Source organism: Setaria viridis, chromosome 9, assembly GCF_005286985.2.
Source record: "Setaria viridis chromosome 9, Setaria_viridis_v4.0, whole genome shotgun sequence".
In the NCBI taxonomy this organism is placed as follows: Eukaryota; Viridiplantae; Streptophyta; class Magnoliopsida; order Poales; family Poaceae; genus Setaria; species Setaria viridis.
Window position 1 is genome coordinate 48,260,918 of NC_048271.2, and position 19,738 is coordinate 48,280,655.

The 19,738-nt window shown below is 54.6% G+C and overlaps 2 protein-coding genes and 1 pseudogene across 2 annotated transcripts; all 3 read left to right on the forward strand.

The window, feature by feature from the left end:
• Positions 1–5,480: 5,480 nt before the first annotated feature.
• LOC117837827 (uncharacterized) lies at positions 5,481–6,071 on the forward strand (annotated as a pseudogene).
• A 2,165-nt stretch (positions 6,072–8,236) lies between these two features.
• Positions 8,237–14,281, forward strand: LOC117839717 (uncharacterized). The gene is made up of 3 exons (XM_034720122.2): positions 8,237–9,786; positions 13,161–13,721; positions 13,826–14,281. Exons 1-3 carry the CDS (start codon positions 8,896–8,898, stop codon positions 13,925–13,927), a joined length of 1,554 nt encoding a protein of 517 aa, XP_034576013.1. The 5' UTR covers positions 8,237–8,895; the 3' UTR covers positions 13,928–14,281.
• A 4,165-nt stretch (positions 14,282–18,446) lies between these two features.
• Positions 18,447–19,738, forward strand: LOC117839718 (AT-hook motif nuclear-localized protein 22). The gene has a single exon (XM_034720123.2). The coding sequence runs from the start codon at positions 18,769–18,771 to the stop codon at positions 19,579–19,581; it is 813 nt and encodes a 270-aa protein (XP_034576014.1). The 5' UTR covers positions 18,447–18,768; the 3' UTR covers positions 19,582–19,738.

The window sequence follows — 19,738 nt, forward strand, 5'->3', positions numbered from 1 at the left end:
AATGAATTTAACAAACCATATTTATGGAGTTTTTCAATGTGTTTCTCATTTATATGACATAAGCGACAATGCCAAATAAAAGTAGGATTCAAATCATTCGATCGAGCCCTTTTTTATTAATATTAAAGAAATATTTATCCTCAAGATCAAGAACATATAATCCATTTACCAATGGACAATAAGTAAAAAAATATCATTATAATAAATTGAACAACGTTTATTTTTTATTACAATCTCATAACCATCAACTTCTTCCAAACATGAACAAGATATAATGTTATTACTCAAAGAAGGAATGCAATAACAATTATTCAATTCCAAAACTAATCCTGAGGGTAACGACAAGTGGTAAGTGTCGACTGCTATGACTGCAACCTGTGCTCCATTGCCAACACGAATATCCAACTCGCCTCTTGCTAACCTTTTAGTCTTACTTAGTCCCTGCAACAATTTGTAAGTGTGAATCATCGATCCAGTATTAAATACCCAAGATTCACTAGAAGATGTAGCAATATTAATTTCTATGACATTTATACTTGAAGTGGAAGTCTCACTTCCCTTCTTCTTCTTATCCTCCAAGTACTTCTTGCAGTTCCTAGACCAATGTCCCTTGAGATGATAGTGGAAGCATTCATCACCAGGAGAAGGGCAAGATTTTCCCTTTGGCTTAGGCTTAGAGCTTGGGGGCTCATTAGGAATGACCTTTCCCTTGCGTTTGCCTTCGGGAGGCATACAACGCTTTCTCTTTTTGTTCTCCTTTTGAACCATCATCACATGAGTAGGATTTTTCTTAATGCTTTCCTCTATTATCTTCAGCATGCCATGCAACTCAGCTAACGTTTCCTCCATCTCCTTCATCCAATAGTTCATAATGAACGGCTCATAGCTCGTCGGGAGCGACTGGAGAATGACGTCTATAGCCAGGTTGACGGGTACCTATACCTGGGGTACCCTCACGAAAGGGGCTAAGGCAACCAGGCGCCAAAAGGCCAAAGGCCCAACAGCTAGAAGCATCCTGGAAGTAGCCCAGACAACGTTGCGGCCCACCGGCCGACCTTCCTTGGTTGGAAGACAAGAGCCACGACTTGCCGGCTCAGCCAGCTCGGGGGCAGGGCCCAAAAGGGGCCCACAACGTCTCACCCACTCCTTAACTTAGGAAGACATGCACCGTACGAGAGTCATTAAATGCACGTCATGGCCTCCCCGACCACCCCACGTCGGAGAGATGACCAAGTGAGGGGAGCCGACCTTTAACCAGGGGGGTTCAAGGGTGAGGCTACACCCTTCGGACCACCCAGGATGGCCTGTAGAATGAGACCATGCGTGGTTGTACGCGCCCACACGCCCGGGCGTCATCATCTCTTTCGCCGTCAAGGAGACCTGTTAAGATCAAGGCCATGCCACCGCGCCAGGCTCGATACAGTCCTGCAGGTGAGGTGGGACCTAGCGACAGACGTTACGTCAAAGAGCGACCGTGAGCGCACTAAAGAAATCGGGGAAAGTTGGGATGAGCGGCGCGCCCCATCCAGGCCACTAATCATGGCCCCCCATTTCTCACCAATACGAATGACAACAACAACACCCGTCCCATTCACTGCCATGGAGTTGGCTAACGGGATGGGAGCACGCCACAGAGCAGGCCGGGCCATGCGTTAGCAACCCACACCGCACAGGAGATACCATACAGGGCGTGCAAAGTCCACGACTAGTCAAGGGGACAGTACAAGGAGGCTTCTTGGTGCAAGGAAGACCCGATCACGCCACAACCCCCGACCTCTAAGGTCGAGAACCCCTCCATTTCTCAACGTTGTTGCCCGGTCCCTGGCCTATATAAGGGGAACCGAGCCTCCTTTCTCTCTCTCTCTCTCTCTCTCTCTCTCTCTCTCGCATTCAACACATACACCCAGACATTGCATGAATGCTTGCTTGCAAGCACCCCGTTGTAAGCCCAATGCACTTGATCCAAGGAACACGACTTTTGCTGAAACTGGACGTAGGGATTTTCCCAAACCAGTATAACTCCTTGTCTCTCGTGTGCTAGCCATCAGAAGTGAGCAGAGCGCGGTGTGCAATCACTAGTCGGCGGTTCGAAACACCGACACATGTCATCCTTGAGTTCAGAACCAAGTTTGTCCAGAGTCTCAATGTAACCAATCATCTTGATCACATGGGGACTAACCGGGCTACCCTCTGCCAGATTGCATGCAAAAAAGGATTTTGAGATGTTGTACCTCTCAGCCCTAGCTTGGTTCTCAAACATTCCACGCAGCCCCTCAATCATAGTGTGAGCATCTGCTTCTGCAGATCAGGGGACACGGTGGTAAGCATGAGACAACTGACGTTGAGTGCATCATCATAGTGCTTCTGATAAACTCTGTGGGCTGCAGCATTGGCATCATCAAGGAGATCATCAGGGTATGGTTTCTCAAGAACATACTTAGTTTTCTCTTACCTAAGAACAATTCTCAGGTTGCGGTACCAATCAATAAAGTTAGCTCCATTGAGCTTTTCCTTCTCAAGCACATATCGCAAATTGAAACCGAAATTGTTACTAGCAGACATGGTCTACAACATAGGATAAAAATGCAAAGTTTTAGCACTAAGTTATGTACCAATCTTCCATTAACCAATTAATAAAAGACACCTCCACTATATCAACGTCGTCTTCCCTCCAACGACATATAGTGGTTCAAGATCCATATTCACTAAAATCCTAGTGAGCTTTGGCTTCACTGCTAGAAACTTAGTGACATAGGTAAACAAAAATTTGTTAATCATATCTCTATATGACTCTTGTTTGTTGGGTGGCATCCAATGCCCCGGCTCCCATAAAGCTTAAAACCGTTTTGATAGCTTTTCTAAGTAAACCAATACTATGCTTGCGAATGTCCGACATCCACCCTATTAATAATGATAGATGATGGTACTTTGCTTTGGCAAACCTACCACACAACGATCAAAATTTGTAGGTGCAGCTATTGGTAAAAGACATCAAAAACTCAACTATTCTAAGGGAAGCTATTCTATCATGACAAAAACATCCACCACATGTAAAGCATGAACAGAATAGTAAGATAGGAAAATAAACATCATAGGCATATAATCATATTATATTGTGAATAGTATGCCCTTTGAAATCATAGTGGTCTCCATCGCCATGCCTCCTGTCTTGTGGTGATCACCATTGCCACCATACTTGATAAGGCCTCCATGAACATATGCAAAGCTACTATACCTAATAGCTGATACATAAATTACATGAGGGATCAAGCATCACAAGTCGACGCGCAGGTTGTTATACAATAATGGGACAACCTCAACGCAGTTGTGTTAACTTGCAACATCGCAGGTTGCACAAATGTTACACACAGATCATCACATGACAATGAGACCATACCATTCACATCATACCCTGCAAAAACAAGTTAATCGTAGAATGCCTTCTACCAAAACGATGCTAGGATATCACTATAGCAGATAGCAACGGCGGTCTCATTTCATAGATCGCATCTATGAAATCACTATGGAAATCTCATCAGATTAATCATATCAACCCAATTTCTGAGCCATTCAGAATGTCTCAATTTCCACTAGATCAATCATATTGATCAGTGCGACAGGCGTACATGAGAAGACCGCAACACATGACCTCGATCTGTTGACTCAATCTACTAACTATGCACACGACTAGCCCTGATGGTAATTCTAGCCAGTAGGGACAAGTCACGCGCACAACAGAGAAGGAGCACGAACTAATCTTTTTGTCACATGATGCAATCTGTTGAACCCGTTCCATCCCCTTATGACCAAATGATCTAATCAAACTGTGCAACATAAGATCTATCACATGAACCTAACCGTAATAGATCACATCTATTACCATCACATATCACCTATATGTGCAAGATCCAGACTAAAAACTACACAAGACGGCTCTGATGCTACTGTAGAGAAGCGCGGGTAGGCTACTCTAGCAATAACAATTACATCTATCGCTTCACCCAGAAAACTTGCGAGTAGAAGTCATGGATCATTACCACTAGACGCGCAGCGCAGCGCAACAAGAGTTGGAGCAGCCAGTCCAATATAGATGCGCGTCGGTGTAAGTAGTCGATCGGATCGTCTCCTCGTCGTCCTCGCCTCAGCAGCCACCTCGCGCCGCCATAACCGATCAGCACAATAGCAACAGCAACAGCACCTCCACGGAGTCCACACGTACAGGGAAGGAACACCGTGCGCCGGTGTGCTAGCACCGCACGCGCAACAGGGGTCTCGGGTTTAGGCCGAGAGGAAGTGGCAGCTAGGGTTGCGGCGTGGTAGGGTGGTGTGCCCCTAACCACACCTCTCATATTTATGGAGCACACTAATGAGCTTCAGGTTGAAGGTTCAGATCCATTAGTTATCCTAATCCTTATGGATCAATTATCCCGTGAGTCTATAGTACGAATTGTTACGCTCGGCGGCTCTCGAGCGCATCGACGCTCTCGCCCACGTCGTCTTCGTCGTCGGCGCGTCCAAAACCACGTGGCCGAAGTGCCGGGCGTACACCACCCTGCGGTGGCGCGGTGGCGCCTGGGGGCAATGCGAGGCCACGTCTGGCTCGACGAGGAGCCCTCCGGGCCCTGGCACCCATCCTGTCCACCCTACCGCGTACGGCATGGCCTTCGGCGGCGGCGGGTACGCCGTCAGCTTCCCGGCCGCCGCGGCGCTCGCCGGGATCATGGATGGGTGCCTCGATCGCTACAACGAGCTGTACGGCTGCGACCGCCGCGTCCAGGCCTGCCTCGCCGAGCTCGGCGTGCCGCTGACCAGAGAGGCCGGGTTCCATCAGGTAATTTTCGCGCCAGTCACCTTGTTAGCGACGCAACGGTTTACGTTTACCTCACACCCGCTGTGGCCCTCCACGTCGCGACGAGGGATGCTTGTCACGACTCATCGTGCCCAGAGAAAAGGAAGTACGAACCTTTGGACGTGCTCCAAAATCTCTGCGCGGTTGCGATGTTCATGTCAGTTTCGTTCGCAAACGTGCCGGTGTTTTCTTTGTTCCTATCTGGATACAATACAACACAAGCTCGTTCAGAATTGCTTTTTCCGGTAGAGGTAGAAGCAGGACGCACCGTTCAATGGAACAGATCTGGATGAACACGATTAGGCGAATACACGAGCCGGACCACAAGGAATGCGCGATCCGCCGTCTATTCATTCACTCACACTTGTGTTCGTTGCAGCTGGACCTGAAAGGACACGTGTACGGCCTGCTCGCGCCGCACCCGGTGGCACCGCTGGTGTCGCTGCACCACCTCGACCGGCCCAGCCCGATCTCGCCCAACTCGCTCAGGCGGCTGCACGCCGTCCGGTCCCTGGTCGGCGCGTCCCGCCGTGACCCGGCTCGCACGCTGCAGCAGTCCATCTGCTACCACCGCTCCCGCTCGCGCTCCGGCGGCGGGCTCACCCTATCCGTGTCCGTCTCCTGGGGCTACATGGTGCACCTCTACCCATCTTGCAATCCCGCCGCACGAGCTGCAGACGCCGCTCCGCACGTTCCGCGCGTGGTCCGGGTCGCCGGCGAACCCGTTCACGGTGAAAACGCGCCCGGAGGCCGCGCCCAACGCCACCGCACGGCCCATCATGTTCTACCTGGACCGCGTCACGAAAGGCCTGCACCGGCCGCCGGGGAGAGCTGGACGCTGACGGAGTACGTGCCGGAGCTGGTGAGCAGGCGACGCCTGCAACGGCACAGCCTTCGACGCGGGCGCGAAGGTGCAGGCGATCCAAGTGCGCGCGCTCGATCAGGGTGGACCCTGCCGTTTGGAAGCGGATACGTCCGTACGTGTTCGTGCTCATGTCGGATTGAAGCTCCTATAAGTTGCGATGGATCCATAATGTGGATTGTCTTCGGAATCTGACCTGGTTGTGTTCTCGTATTTTGTTTTGAACTATCATTGTCTGGACTCAGGCTCCAAGAAGGCAATGCTGCAAAGTGCAGAGAGCGCGAAGGAACTAAGGAAGAGGACTCTCTGGTCGTCGAGATATACGAGTGCAAGCCTAAAGAGGCAGCACTAATGCTGTAGTAGGGATAATATAATAAGGATAATATAATAATTAGATGTATACAGCCAAGCCAACTTGGTTCATTCTTTTTGTGGTGGTAACAGGAAGTGAGTGTTTTCCGTCTCGTTTGCACATGGTTATGTGTGGCCAAGACTGATTTAAATAGAAATGCCTCCCTGATCGCGCGCGATATCAACACATGCATCGTTAGTGGATTTGTTTTTAAAATGAAGGACAGTGATCAAGAAACCTGTCTCTTAAGGTCGGGCCCCGGCCAAGCTTTCATAAAAGCCCACAGTGTGTCCGATACGCCTTTCCTGATTTTTGAAACGGTAATGCTCGTCGGGTGAAATATCGGACGCGGACCCCACCCACTGCTCCCCTACCTTATATGGATTTTACACACCGCTCATTTCACACCACCAAATCTCTCTCTCTCCCAGATGCAGGCCACGGACAGGGGAGGAGCTCCGTCGGGGAGGGGCATGACCGCCAGGGAGCTGATCCGCCGGAGGAGCCGCGCCGGCCACCGCTCCCCCACGGCCAGGGGTGAGCTGCGCCGGCCGCCGGAGGAGCTCCATTGGGAAGGGTGTCGGGCGCCGCTCGAGTGCCGGGGCGCGGGCCGCCACTCCCCCACGGCCAAGGGGCGAGCCGCGCCGGCCGCCTCCATCCTCCTCCTCCTCCACCATTTCCTAGCGTCGGATCCCACTGTGCAGTACTCCTCCTGCCAGGATTTGCTGTATGTAGCAAGAGTATGTTTCAGATGTTTCAGAAAAATGTTGCAGGTGTTTCATGTGGATGTTGCAAAGTGGATCTAGATGTTGCATATGTTTCACACACATGTTGCAAGTATTTTATCTGGATGTTACATTTTCAATGAGAGATTTGAATGTTCCATGCAACACGAAACAGATGTTGCGGCGGGTTTTTTCCTCATCATCAACATATGGCTAATAATTTTTTTCAACATGTTTTTTGATGTTGCAAACGATAATTTTTTATGTTGCAAACGTTTATTTTCTATGTTGCAAACAGACGTTATTTTTTGGATCGCCTTCTCAGCATTCCTCTGCTAATGAGTGCTGTGCAGTGCCTTACCGAGTTCACGTCAGGGCACACGTGTGACTAGTGTCTAGTTGGTTCAATCATAACTAGGCAGCAGATGGAACGGCGATCAAAGAGAAACACGAGGGGAGCAAGAACAATCGAAGTTGTCTCTCGTGCAAGAGACAGCCTGGGAATGGAAACATAGGCGAAACGGAGCACCGAAGTAGTGAAGCTGTATAAAAGAGCGGAAGGTTGTCTGTAACTCACATTTCCAGGGAAAAAATTGCTGAATGGAACTATGGAAATGAGGGATATAGCTAGGCAGGAGGCACCATACTATTTCTGAATGGAGGAATTTTTGTTCCTAGATTAGCCAGTATACTCTGTGATCTGTATCAGTGTGTCCTTGTAGCACTGTTCTTCCCTCGACGATATAATGAGGAGTGCTATCAACCGACTGGGCAGCAGACATGCCAATGACATATTCTAGTTCATGTTGTGATCTTAATTATGCCATAATGTTGTTGGCATCTTCCAGGTTATACTAGATCTCAGCCAGGCGCCAGCCACCGGGTGCATCAGTTTGTTCAAACAGGAAATCATTCAAGGTCTAGCTGTTTATTGATGCAAATATACAGCTGCTAATGGTATGCTGTCTATCGATGCAAATCTTCCCAACGAAGCACATGTAGGGCCTTGTCCCCATGCAGGAGTCTTTCGTTCCCGATACGGCAGTAGCACATCAGAGTTCGCTCACCAGATGCAACGCACATTTGAACGCTGCCGCTCTAGCACCCGCCTATGTTGAATTGCTGATAGCTGACTCGTCCATGTGCGCGCCACCTTGATGGAGGAGGGGAAAAATCCCGGAACACGCCGAGAAAGTTAGACAGCGAAGGCGACAGAAATAGGCGTTCCGATGGGCGATGGCACCACGCGGCTGGCCGACCTGCGTGGCGCCAAGAGCAAGCCGCATCCGGCGGGCGGGGCGGCCCGGCGGCCACCGCACCACACATGCGGCTGCGGCGGCCGCCTGCGTCACGGCGCGGCCTCACGGGTAGCATCAAGAGATGGACGCTGCGGGTGCGGCGGGGACAACCCAACACCGAAGCTATAGCTTGTGACTCACTGACTCGTACGCCTCGCGGACGGGCGGTTTCCTTCCTGGAGCCTTTATCGGGAGGGAGTTAACGCCTTAACGGCTCGGTTATCTCGGGGAAAGCAAATAAATTATCTCGCCACCTTTGCCTTGCTTTTCAAGCGTTCCCGGCCCAACCCCGACCCGCCCCCATCAAACCTAGATTGAAAACGCGCCTTTTATTCCGGTCGTGCCACGCCGCGGCGCGCCCCCTCCCATAGCTAGACGGTAGCTAGACACAAGACACCACACCACCTGCGCGCGACAAGGAAAGAGAGGAGGCGGGCGCCCAACAAATCACAGCATCCCACGCCGCACGCTGTGTGTCGCCGCCGCCTCATCTCTTTACCGAAGGCCGCGACACCCATCGAGCCCCGGCCGGATTGCAGCAGCTCCAGGCGAGGCGAAGCGGCGGAGGGAGCGGTGTTGCGTTCCGTTCCCACGGGCGCGCGAGCCCGCCCGCCACGTTTCCGCCGCCGTCCCCGAGAAGGGGGACTCGGGACGGAAAGGGCCTCCTGGGCACCACGCCCACATCATTGTTTGCGGGAAACGAACGGCCGGGGGCTCGAGCCCTGCCGGCCATTACGCTGCGCGTCGCGAGATCCCGGCGAAATCCGTTGTGGTAGCGCGGGGAAGGCGGCGATCGTGGGCAGGCGCGGATGCTGCACAAATGGAAGGTCGCGGAGGCCGGCGGGTGCGCCGGCGTCGCTGGCGGCGGCGGCGGCGACCAACGCCGGCGGTGCGTGGCGGCGTCGCTGTCCATGCTGATCGCCGCCACCCTGGCGTTCCTCGCCTACGTCGCCTTCTTCCCGAACGACGGCGCGGGCGGGCTGTACCGGCTCTGGAGGTGCCAGGATTGCGCGGGCGAGCTCGGCGAGTTCCCCGGTGACGAGGCGGCCGCCGCCGACGGGCCATCGCCGCCGCGCGCGGCCCGGACGCCGACGACGCTGTCGCACATCGTGTTCGGCATCGGCGCGTCGGCGCGGACGTGGGACCAGCGCCGCGGTTACGCGGAGCTGTGGTGGCGCCCCGACCAGATGCGCGGGCACGTGTGGCTCGACGAGGAGCCCGTGAGCCCGTGGCCGGCGGCGACGTGCCCGCCGTACCGCGTCTCGGCGGACGCGTCCCGGTTCGGGGACCGCGCGTCGGCGGCGCGGATGGCCAGGATCGCGGCGGACTCGTTCCTGGCCGTCGCGGCGGAGCTCGGGAACGACACGGCCCGCGACGAGCTGCGGTGGTTCGTGATGGGCGACGACGACACGGTGTTCTTCCCGGACAACCTGGTGGCCGTGCTGCGTAAGTACGACCACGGGGAGATGTACTACGTCGGGGCGCCGTCGGAGAGCGTGGAGCAGGACGTGATGCACTCGTACGGCATGGCCTTCGGCGGCGGAGGGTTCGCGGTCAGCTACCCGGCCGCCGCCGCGCTCGCCAAGGCCATCGACGGCTGCCTCGACCGCTACGTGTACTTCTACGGCAGCGATCAGCGCGTGCAGGCCTGCCTCGCCGAGCTCGGTGTCCCGCTCACCCGCGAGCCAGGATTCCACCAGGTGAGCATCCTTAACGCTAGCTGCCCCATTACTTTCTCCGCTACTAATTCCTTCTCATTTGAAAAACACCAAAATGACAAATTTTTAATACGAAGAGCGTGCACCTTGTGGCTAATCAACCCAAAATTGTGCTTTTTTAACCATCTTTGGAATAGATAACATATAATCTGAACCTCTGATTCTCTTGCCAAATTACTCGATTTCCCCTGCATCACCCTGGATCAGAGCCATTTGACCGAACCTTTCACCGCTCCCCCTAGTAAAAAGGGCTCAGCAGCTTTAAGGATCCCCTCGTTCTGCATTGAGAATCCACGGAAGCATCTTTCGGTTGCTGCAAAGGCGAATATAGTTGCGTCCGAACCTTTTCTGGAAATCGCTGGAGCCCCGCCGTGGCGGTACGCGAACGCGACGCCGGACAAATGCCACCCCTGGCCTCCTCTCTTTAAAGTTGCCGGACAGCGTGGAGTCGCCGGACCCAGGCCTACTAGTCCTTGCAGTCCGCCAGTCCCCCCTCCCTCTCGGCTCTCGCTCTCTTTCACCAGTTCACCCCATGTGGCGCGGGCATCTATCAGGACAAGCGTCGACAGGCCACAAGAGCACTGACTGGCACAGCCAACCACCGCTTGCAAAAGGACATCCCCCTCATCTTTTCTTTTTGCCAATGCCACATTGCCACCCCATTTCTTCTGCCATGCCCCAGCCGGCGGGCGTCTCTGTAGTAAGCAGGACAACGAGCCAGGGAAGCGCACAGATTTGGGGTAGATTTTCTCCGGGCGCGGCGATCGGTTGGTGGAGGCGTGGAGCCAAATCATGTGTAGCATCTCGCTTGGTCCCAGAGAGGAATGGGCTCGAGCTCGACGCAGGGCTTTGCGCCTTTGCCAAGAATCCCGGAGGATACCTGCACTGCGGCCGGAGGAGTCGCGCGCGGCTTTTGAACATTACGTCGTGCGCTCGAAATGATGAGACCGCTGCACGCGTTCGCGGTAGAGCCGTAGTGGTGCCCGGGCGCCCGGGCGGCGTGGTGGTGCGTCGACGACTAGTGGCGCAGGGGGAAAGCTTGTGCTCGTTTTGGAGACCCTGGTGTTCATGGCTGTAAAAAGACCCCGGCGGGGGCGGTGGTCCAAATTAAAATCCCGACGTCGCCTTCCGGAGAGTGTGCCAGTGGTTGGCTGGTGCGACGTGTGACCTTGCCGGGCCAGGTGTGTGGCCGTCCTTTTCCGGTGACGAGATTGCCGTGTCGTGACAGGCGAGTAGCTTCTGCCGCATGGTCTAGGGTACATCGAACCGTCTCGTACTCTACGCCTACGGCAGTTGCTGAGAAATCGTTAGGATTAGGGGCACCAGGCCGGTGCAACGAGAGCGACGGGCGTCATTCGCTCCGGTTCAGGCGAGGTCGTAGTTGCATGTCCTAAAAGTTAAGCTGATGAGAAGAATTGAGCAATTCATTTATACTCCAACGCTCCTCTCATGTGCAGGTTCCCTCAGGGAGCATACGTAGAGTGGCCTGTTTGTACTGCTCCGCTCTAAGTTTTGCAGCTCCGCTTTAGATTCATCTTGCCAAACACCTACAGCTCCAACTATACCAACTTCAAAGAAAAGGTGGACCTGGGAGGCAACTCCAAGGTTTTCCTGAAGCTCCTCAAAGGGTGCTACCAAAAACTACTTTCATACCTCCTCTTGGAGTTGGGTGAAAATTACCCACCAATGTCGTGATTGTTTCTGTACTACCGCCACCCCAGCGAGTCCACTGCTGCCTCCTGACGCGCGAGTCCGCCAGCGGCCCCGCATGTCCGTCGCCGCCTTGACCCGCCGCCGCGAGGCGCGACTCCTGTTCCACCCGCCGGCGCCCATGGTCGGGCGCAGCCTGGCCGACCGCACTCACCCCTGGCCGCCGCTGAGTGCCAGTGGAGGAATTCATGGCAGGGGCAGACGCAGCTGACGATGTCGGTGCCAACGGGGACGCAGATCCTGCCGGCTTTGCAGGTGCCCCGGATGGTGCAGGGCTCCCGCATGAACTGCCACACCACGTTCCACCGTCGGGTCTTGGGCAGCAGGCTGTAGAGCCACAGGATGCTGTTGTTGATGAGCGTGAGCCGCCACACCCGGTTGATGGTGCCTTGGTTGCCTCGAAGAAGCTCGACCAGGCCGTGCTGTAAACGAGGCTCCCTGTGTCGTTGAGCTGCAGAACCGCTGTGCTCGTGGAGGAATTCATGGGAGGGGTTGACCAGATGGCGGTGTTGTTCCCACCGATAGTCCAGGTGAGCCGACCCGAAGCGTCGATGGCGAAGCAGTACCTGGGTGGAGCGGAGCTCGCTACCACGAACCCGGCGGCGAAGTCCCCTTGCGGTGAGAGGAGGGTGCGGTTGTTGTCGGTGGGGCGCTAGGCCGTGTTGTTGATGGAGAAAGAGGGCATCTGCTGTGCGGTGGCGAGAAGTAGGATGACCAGGATGAGGTAGATGAAGGGGAGGGACGCCATGGTTGGTGCCCGCGCAGGAGCTGCTGGGCTAGGCTAGTCGGAGGAGAGGAGACGGGATGCTCGTTGTAGTCCAATATACACTGACGTGTGGATCCCACAATACAGGGGTATAATAGACAATGCACGTAAAAATATCATATTCCTAGAGCTGGAATCCTCTCATTTGACAAATTGGTGCAACAGCTCCATGTTTTCGTGGATTTGATGAAGTGGAGCAGAAGGAAGGTGGAGTTGGTGGAGTGGAGCTATATTTTTTTTGAGTGGAGCAGTCCCAAACAAGTCCTTAAACTTCAACACTCCCCCTCTCCCTCAAGTCGCATACGTAGAGATTGAAGTGAACTGTAATTATTTTATTTAATCGCACCCGTCGGGATTCGAACTTGAGAAATCTGATCCTAATACCCTACCAATTGAAAAAAGAAAGTTAAGCTGAACGGTGCCGCATCCCAGCGCAGTCTGTCTACGTACTTACCGCCATTTTTTTTTACCGTGCTTTGACGTGTCGTGGACTCATGGAGTCGTCTCTAAAAATGGACAAAGAGAAAGACTCCCCCCACTTCCTAGGACAGACGACCAGGCGGCCCGTTTTCTTCACGCCTTTTTGAACCGTGCGCTGCTTTGCCGACGAACGTGCTTCCAGATCTGTGGTATCTCTGCGTTCCGTTCCGTCGCGTGGCGCACACTCTCCCGGATGCCGTTTGTCTCCTCACGCGTCCCGTGCCCCGATCCTTTTCCTGCCAACCTTGAACCTTGCCATGAACCGCCACCTGGCCTCAGACAATCTACCAGCACGGACTTCCACGCGCATGCAGAAAAGTTGTTGGCAACCGCTGTTTACTTTTTTTTTTCAAATGGCCATCACTGTTTTTAAACTGACACGTCGCCCGTGCATGTGCAGGTGGACATCCGCGGCGACGCGTACGGGATGCTGGCGGCCCACCCGGTGGCGCCGCTGGTGTCGCTGCACCACCTCGACCACATCCAGCCCATCAGCCCGCGGGGCAAGACTGCGCTGGAGGCGGTCCGGCCGCTGGTGGGCGCGTCGCGGCTCGACCCGGCGCGGGCGCTGCAGCAGAGCTTCTGCTACCAGCGCGGGCCGGGCTACGTCTGGTCCGTCTCCGTGGCGTGGGGCTACACCGTGCAGCTGTACCCGTGGGCCGTGGCCCCGCACGACCTGGAAGTGCCGCTGCAGACGTTCCGGACCTGGCGGAGCTGGGCCGACGGGCCGTTCGTGTTCAACACGCGGCCGCTGAGCCCGCACGACGCCTGCGCGCGCCCCGCCATGTTCTTCCTCAGCGGCGCCCGGAACGAGACGGCGCGCGCCACCGTGACGGAGTACGCCAGGCACGACGCCAAGCCGCCGGAGAAGGAGTGCGACAGGGCCAGCTTCCGCGCGGCGTCCACGGTGCACACGGTCAGGGTCATCGCCCCCAGGATGAGCGAGAGTGACTGGAGACGGGTAAGTGCCAGCGCGCCGGCGGCGGCGTCGATCTCTCGCGTCGTTCTGAATCCGACGCTTGCTGCAGCAGAGCCATGCTAAATTATGTGCCTACGATGTTTCAGGCTCCGCGGCGGCACTGCTGCAAGACGAGGCGGACGAGGTGGGGTTCGGTGCTGGAGGTGCGGATACGGCGCTGCGGCAGAGGAGAGCTCACGTCGCCGTAGTTCGCCGTGATTTTGCCACGGTGACAGACTACACGAGGATAGTAGCGGTAGTGTGATACGTACAACAGATGCAGGCGCTGCTCGCGGTGCGACGAATCGAGGAAGCTAAGGATCGTTCTGTTCTGCTCCCTGCTGGCGATTGACATATTCCCCTCGCTGTGTATAAATGGCTCCATGAATTACGAGACTGAGACATACAGATCATGCATACGTGCGTGCGTACATCAGGTCCCGCACTTTCTTTTCCCTGTTTGGCCTGGCTTGGTGTACTGTAAAGAGCAAGATGTCCCGTTTGAACGCAGACAAGTGATGGATTATGACAAAAGGAGTGTCAAGGCCCTGCAGTATTTTTCAGACTTTACCTCGTTCCTGTAGCTTACTGATTCCGAAATGGGGAAAATGTCTGTTTGCATAAAATCATGAATGGAGGAAAACACAAGTTTTCAGGATGTGCGACTTTCATCTCTTAGGCATCGACGTATTGATATTTGGGACGTATTGATATTTGGTAAACGAATTTTTTTTATGGATGGAGAATGCAGGAAACGGAACAGGAGAGGTACGACGGCCCATTGGGCCATAACACGTTTACAAGGTAGCCCAGACAGAATGCTTGGAATTTAAATGGGTCGGATCGGAATAAGAGTTGCTGATGTCGGCACATGCACATCGGGTCAGTCCTCCTGAGTCCCCCGACGCTGGAGGATCGGAAGCTAAGCAGTGTATAGAAAGTAGAAACTTGTCTTCAAGCTTTGATGGTTAATGTACAATGGGTTACATCTACGAATACTGAACTATGAAAACTTTCAACAAAAAAAATACTGAACTGTAAGACTGTTATCTTCCACACAAGTTACATCCCAACCTTTCCGGCACTAGAGTCGATCTGCATGAACTTCGAATTTGTTCTCTGCTCCTTTTCTGGAGCGTCCTTTCCGGGAGATTTCACATAAGCAGTGAGTAGCCACTTTGTTCGCCGTCCCAACAAAAGAACAAAAGGTACTACTGTGATCATCAGTGATGGTCTGATGGGAAGAAAAAAGGGTATTGAGCTAGCCTAGTGAAAGTTTTAGAAAGAAAAAAAGGGGAGGAAATAAAATTGGACATGGCATCTCAGTCCCTTTTGAAGCGCCACCCAAGTGGGGAGCAGTGTAGAAGGTCAAACATCCAAGCCGTCCAACATTGTGTGGTTCACATTGCTCGTGGAATTATCCATGAGTTCCTTGGTAGCACACGGTCTAATTGGCCCGTCCATTTAAAGAAAGTCAACCGGGTCTGAGATGTATATACTCCGTCAGTTCAAAATTACAAGATCTATTCAGCTCGTTAGATGAGACTTCGATAAGCAATTACTCTATTGATGCATCACAAAATCGATAGCATCAGATTTGTATTGAAAAATACTTTTCTATGATTCCACTTCTGTATCATAAGAAGAAAACATTAATAGAGTAATTGTTGATCAAAATCTTACTGTAAGATATCGATGTATGACTTATAGAAAATTGGAGCAGCTATCAGTCACCTATCTGATTGCCACTTTCCACGACTTTGTTAGAATAGAAGAGCAGGTCAGATACTATAATTTCCTTTTCTTTTGAAAAAGAAATATATCTACGTGCATGCCCAGTCACACTCGAACAGTGCATGGTCTTATCAGATATTTTTCACTGAAAAACTACGCGTCTAGGAATACGAAACTATCAACACTTTGAAATCCAGGTACACCATCTGATTACAACAAGTTCTGCTATTATTTCTCATTCCTCCGCTGCAAGTCAAACACACGCAGATGCTTGCATGGCAACTTGGACAGCTATAGCCAGAGCCAAATACGGGCATTGGTCAAAAAAAAAATTTAAAGAACAAGTCCACGGAAAACAACTTCACTGAATACGAAGCATGCGGATATACACGAGCACGAGCTTTTTGTCTCCACATGGTAGAGGTAGAGCGGCCAGACTTGAGTTCCTCCCAGCAGTTCGACAGCTCGGCGCCGTCGGACTCGACGCCGCGCCAGTCGCGGCGATCGCCGTCACGCGGCGTAACCGGTGATGTAATCGTGCACCCCCTGCAGTCCTGCGCCGCCGTACATGAATTGTACTGCTGCTCTCCGGTGCAATGCCCGGCCAATCTGAACGCGCCGGATTCGATTCGTAAGCGCGGCGGCAAGGAAGAAGCAGGGGCGAGCGCGAGGCAAGTGGCGTGGCAGCTCGAAAAGTCTTGTGCTTTGCGGCGGCCGGCCGGCCGGCTGCTCCGACGGCGGCGCGATAGGTGGATGTTCAGCTCCGAGACCATGCATGCATGCCGACGTCGGCGGCGTGTCCATGTTTGTCAAACCCCGTGCCCTCTTTGCTTCGTTTGCAAGGGAAGCAACGGGGCATCGATTCTTCTCTTCGTGCCTGCTCAAGGCATAGAAAGCCATAGCTCGAGTTCACATTCTCAGGTGCGGAAAAAATTCGGGGGACAGACAGTCATGGGTGGCTAATAATGGTCTACTGGGTTTAGTGGAAAGGGAAAAATTAACGATCCTGATCTGCTCGATCAAGACCTAACAGGATTGAGATCGCAAAAGGAGATAAAAAAAAAAGGGATAAGACCTTGTAGCTAGGTGAGAGTGAGAGTGAAGCATCTGATAGCAGACGCTACGCAACGAGGCTTTTAGTGACGGGCAATTATGGCCTTGCTTTTCTGCGTAACAACGGAGGCTAATGGCTCCGCGACTGCTCATCGACGCGGACGGGTGAGTCATCGGTCGAGAAAAACCACGGCCGGTGGCGACCCCAGCGAGCGCCCAAAGTTCGCGAGCAACGTCGTCGTCGACCGGAGATGTTCCAGGCGGGGGTCGTGTTCTTTCCTAGCACTGCACGGCCCCGCCCTGAAAATCAAACCATTAACAACTACTGGGAGCGGAGTCAAGGTCGAGACGTCACGTCACGTCGAGGGGGTTGGATTGGGCGTCGGATTAGGCGGGGGGGGGGGGGGGGGGGGGGGGGGGGGGGGAGGAGGGGTGCATGCAATGTACTTGGCGCGATCGGGGTCGGGGGTGCGCGGCAGCATGCAGGAGCAGGGGGCCCATGTATCCCCGACGCCACCGCGCGGGCCGTCGCTGTCGCCGATCGCAACGCGCCAGCGACCCCATGGCGTGTGTCTATTTGGCCATGCGGCGCCAGTGCAGCTAGCGCGGTGTAATGGCACCGCCGGGCGGCACGAAAGCTGCGGGGGAGCGTGTTTGTCATACCAACCCTAGACCATTAGCCCGCGCCAATCAGTAGCCTGCTGCTGCTGCTTGCTTGATTAGTGTTATTTACCCTTGTAGTAGAGATGTCATTGTTAATTGTTTGTGAGCACAGGCGAATGTGATTGCTACACCCGGTGTCAGTTTATTACAATGATCACTCGAGTAAAAGATACTGGTCGATCAGTGCTCGCAGTACTTTTGTGCACATAAAATATGCGAGTAAAAGATACTGGAATTTAATGGGGAATTGAAAGGAGAGTGCGTCCTCATCCTCTTGTCCGTAGTCAGTCCCCAGTCGTCTTTAATTTAACCTGCATGGCTGGTCTTTAAAAAACAAATCGCGACAAGAACGGGTGGCTAGCGAAACCTGATTTTAGTGATTGATAGCATGAATGCAGAAACGCACCGGTATGGCACCGCCCTGTGCGCGGAGTCCCCACTGCCTCAGACCCTACCATGCTCATTACTTTTGGCCTTACCCTTACGCCACGAAGCAGGGGAGGAGGGACCTTTTTTGAGGAAATGTTCGTGATTGAATGCCATGCAAAAAATGGATTATTCTATGTTCTTAGATATCGTGGTCCGTCCTAATCTAGAGACAGCAGTAGTGTGTACTAATTGTGTATCAGTGTGTTTGCTAGTACGTTCCGGTATGTGCAGCGCTCACCGATAAAAAGAAGTGGGTGCAGTGATTACTCTTCTGATGATGATTACGCATGTACAAGACAAAGTCAGCTGGCTGCTGACCCATTTCTTCGTGCGATTGTAGCGGAGTAGGCAAGCGAGTCACGTTCCATCCGTCGGATCGCGAAGAAATAACGGTCACTTTACACTGGGGTTCCGGGGTAGTATTACATGTGCCTGGCCGCCTGATGACAGGAGATGGAAACGGTGGTCTCGCGTCCAAAGACGCACGTGGTTTAGCGCCGCGCGATGCATGATCGCGCGCAGGGGGCGCATGGCCCTCGCGCTCCCGGCTCGGTCAGCCTGGTTCGTCGATTTGCACGACCAGTTTTCAAACCCCGGCCCATCTGCGGCGATCAGCAGACTAGCCATGCCGCCGCGCCGCGCCATGGGCAGCACCGGCCACCGGCCGTACCCCCCGCGCCTTCCCTGAACCTTCACCGTCTCTGCCTCGTGATAGCACTGCTTGATGATTAGCGTACGAACGTACACATGTGCCGCAACAGTGACCGCGCGCAAGTAGCAGCTTCAATTCGCCACTGGGCACGAGGGCATCCACTGACTGTACCGTGTATATATGACCCGGTTGGGGACCGAGGCGCCGGGCCTTAGCTTGATTCTCCGTAGCTGATAGCGCGCCCCAGAAGGTTTCCAATCGAGTGGTAACGAACAGGAAATCCGGAGGGGGAGAAGTGCATTCCAGAGAAGAAATAGGCATAAATAGCAGCCACGCGCGGCGGCGAGCAACGCGCCGGCCCATAGTTTCGATCCGACCACTTGCTAGCTAGTTGTTCAGAGAACAGAGGGAGGCTGCTCCGTCCTGGTAGCCTCGCGCAGTCGCGTGGTGCTTATCACGGGTACGAAAATAGTAGGGCTGGCAAACCGGTGGCCGGCCGGCGGCGCGGCGGCCGAGGAGATGGGGAGCCTCGACGGCCACTCGCTGCAGGGCCATCACCACGGCTACGCCCACTCCCACGCTGGCGCAGGCGGGGGCGCCGACAGCGGCGGCAACAACAACGACGAGGACGACGCGTCGCCGCCGCCGGCCTCGGGTGGAGGAGGAGCGGGGGCGGGCCCGCGCCGGCCGCGCGGGCGGCCCCCCGGGTCCAAGAACAAGCCGAAGCCGCCGGTGGTGGTGACGCGGGAGAGCCCCAACGCGATGCGCTCCCACGTGCTGGAGATCGCCAGCGGCGCCGATATCGTCGACGCCATCGCGGGCTTCTCCCGCCGCCGCCAGCGGGGCGTCTCCGTCCTCAGCGGGACCGGCACCGTCACCAACGTCACGCTGCGGCAGCCCGCGGGGGCCGGGGCCGCCGCCGTCGCGCTGCGGGGACGGTTCGAGATACTGTCCCTGTCCGGGGCCTTCCTCCCGGCGCCTGCGCCGCCGGGAGCCACGGGGCTCGCCGTGTACCTGGCGGGAGGGCAGGGGCAGGTGGTGGGCGGGAGCGTCATGGGGGAGCTCATCGCGTCGGGGCCCGTCATGGTGATCGCAGCCACGTTCGGGAACGCCACCTACGAGAGGCTGCCGCTGGACCAGGACGCCGAGGAGGGCGCCGTGCTGTCCGGGTCGTCGGAGGGCGCCACCGCGCAGCAGATGGAGCAGCAGCAGAGCAGCGGGGGCAACGTCGTGCCGCCGTCCATGTACGCCGTCCCGCAGACGCCGCCGCACGACATGTTCGGGCAGTGGGGGCACGCGGCCGTGACGCGGCCACCGCCGACGTCGTTCTAGAAAGCACCGGCTGGCCGGCGATTGATCTCTCTTTGTTTCTCTTTGCGTCTTTGCTAGTTAGATTTCTACTTCTTGCGTAGTTAGCTAGTTGTTTGAGTAGCTCGACTGCCATGTTAATTAATGTGCTACTATGTCATGCATATGTGTGATCTTTTCA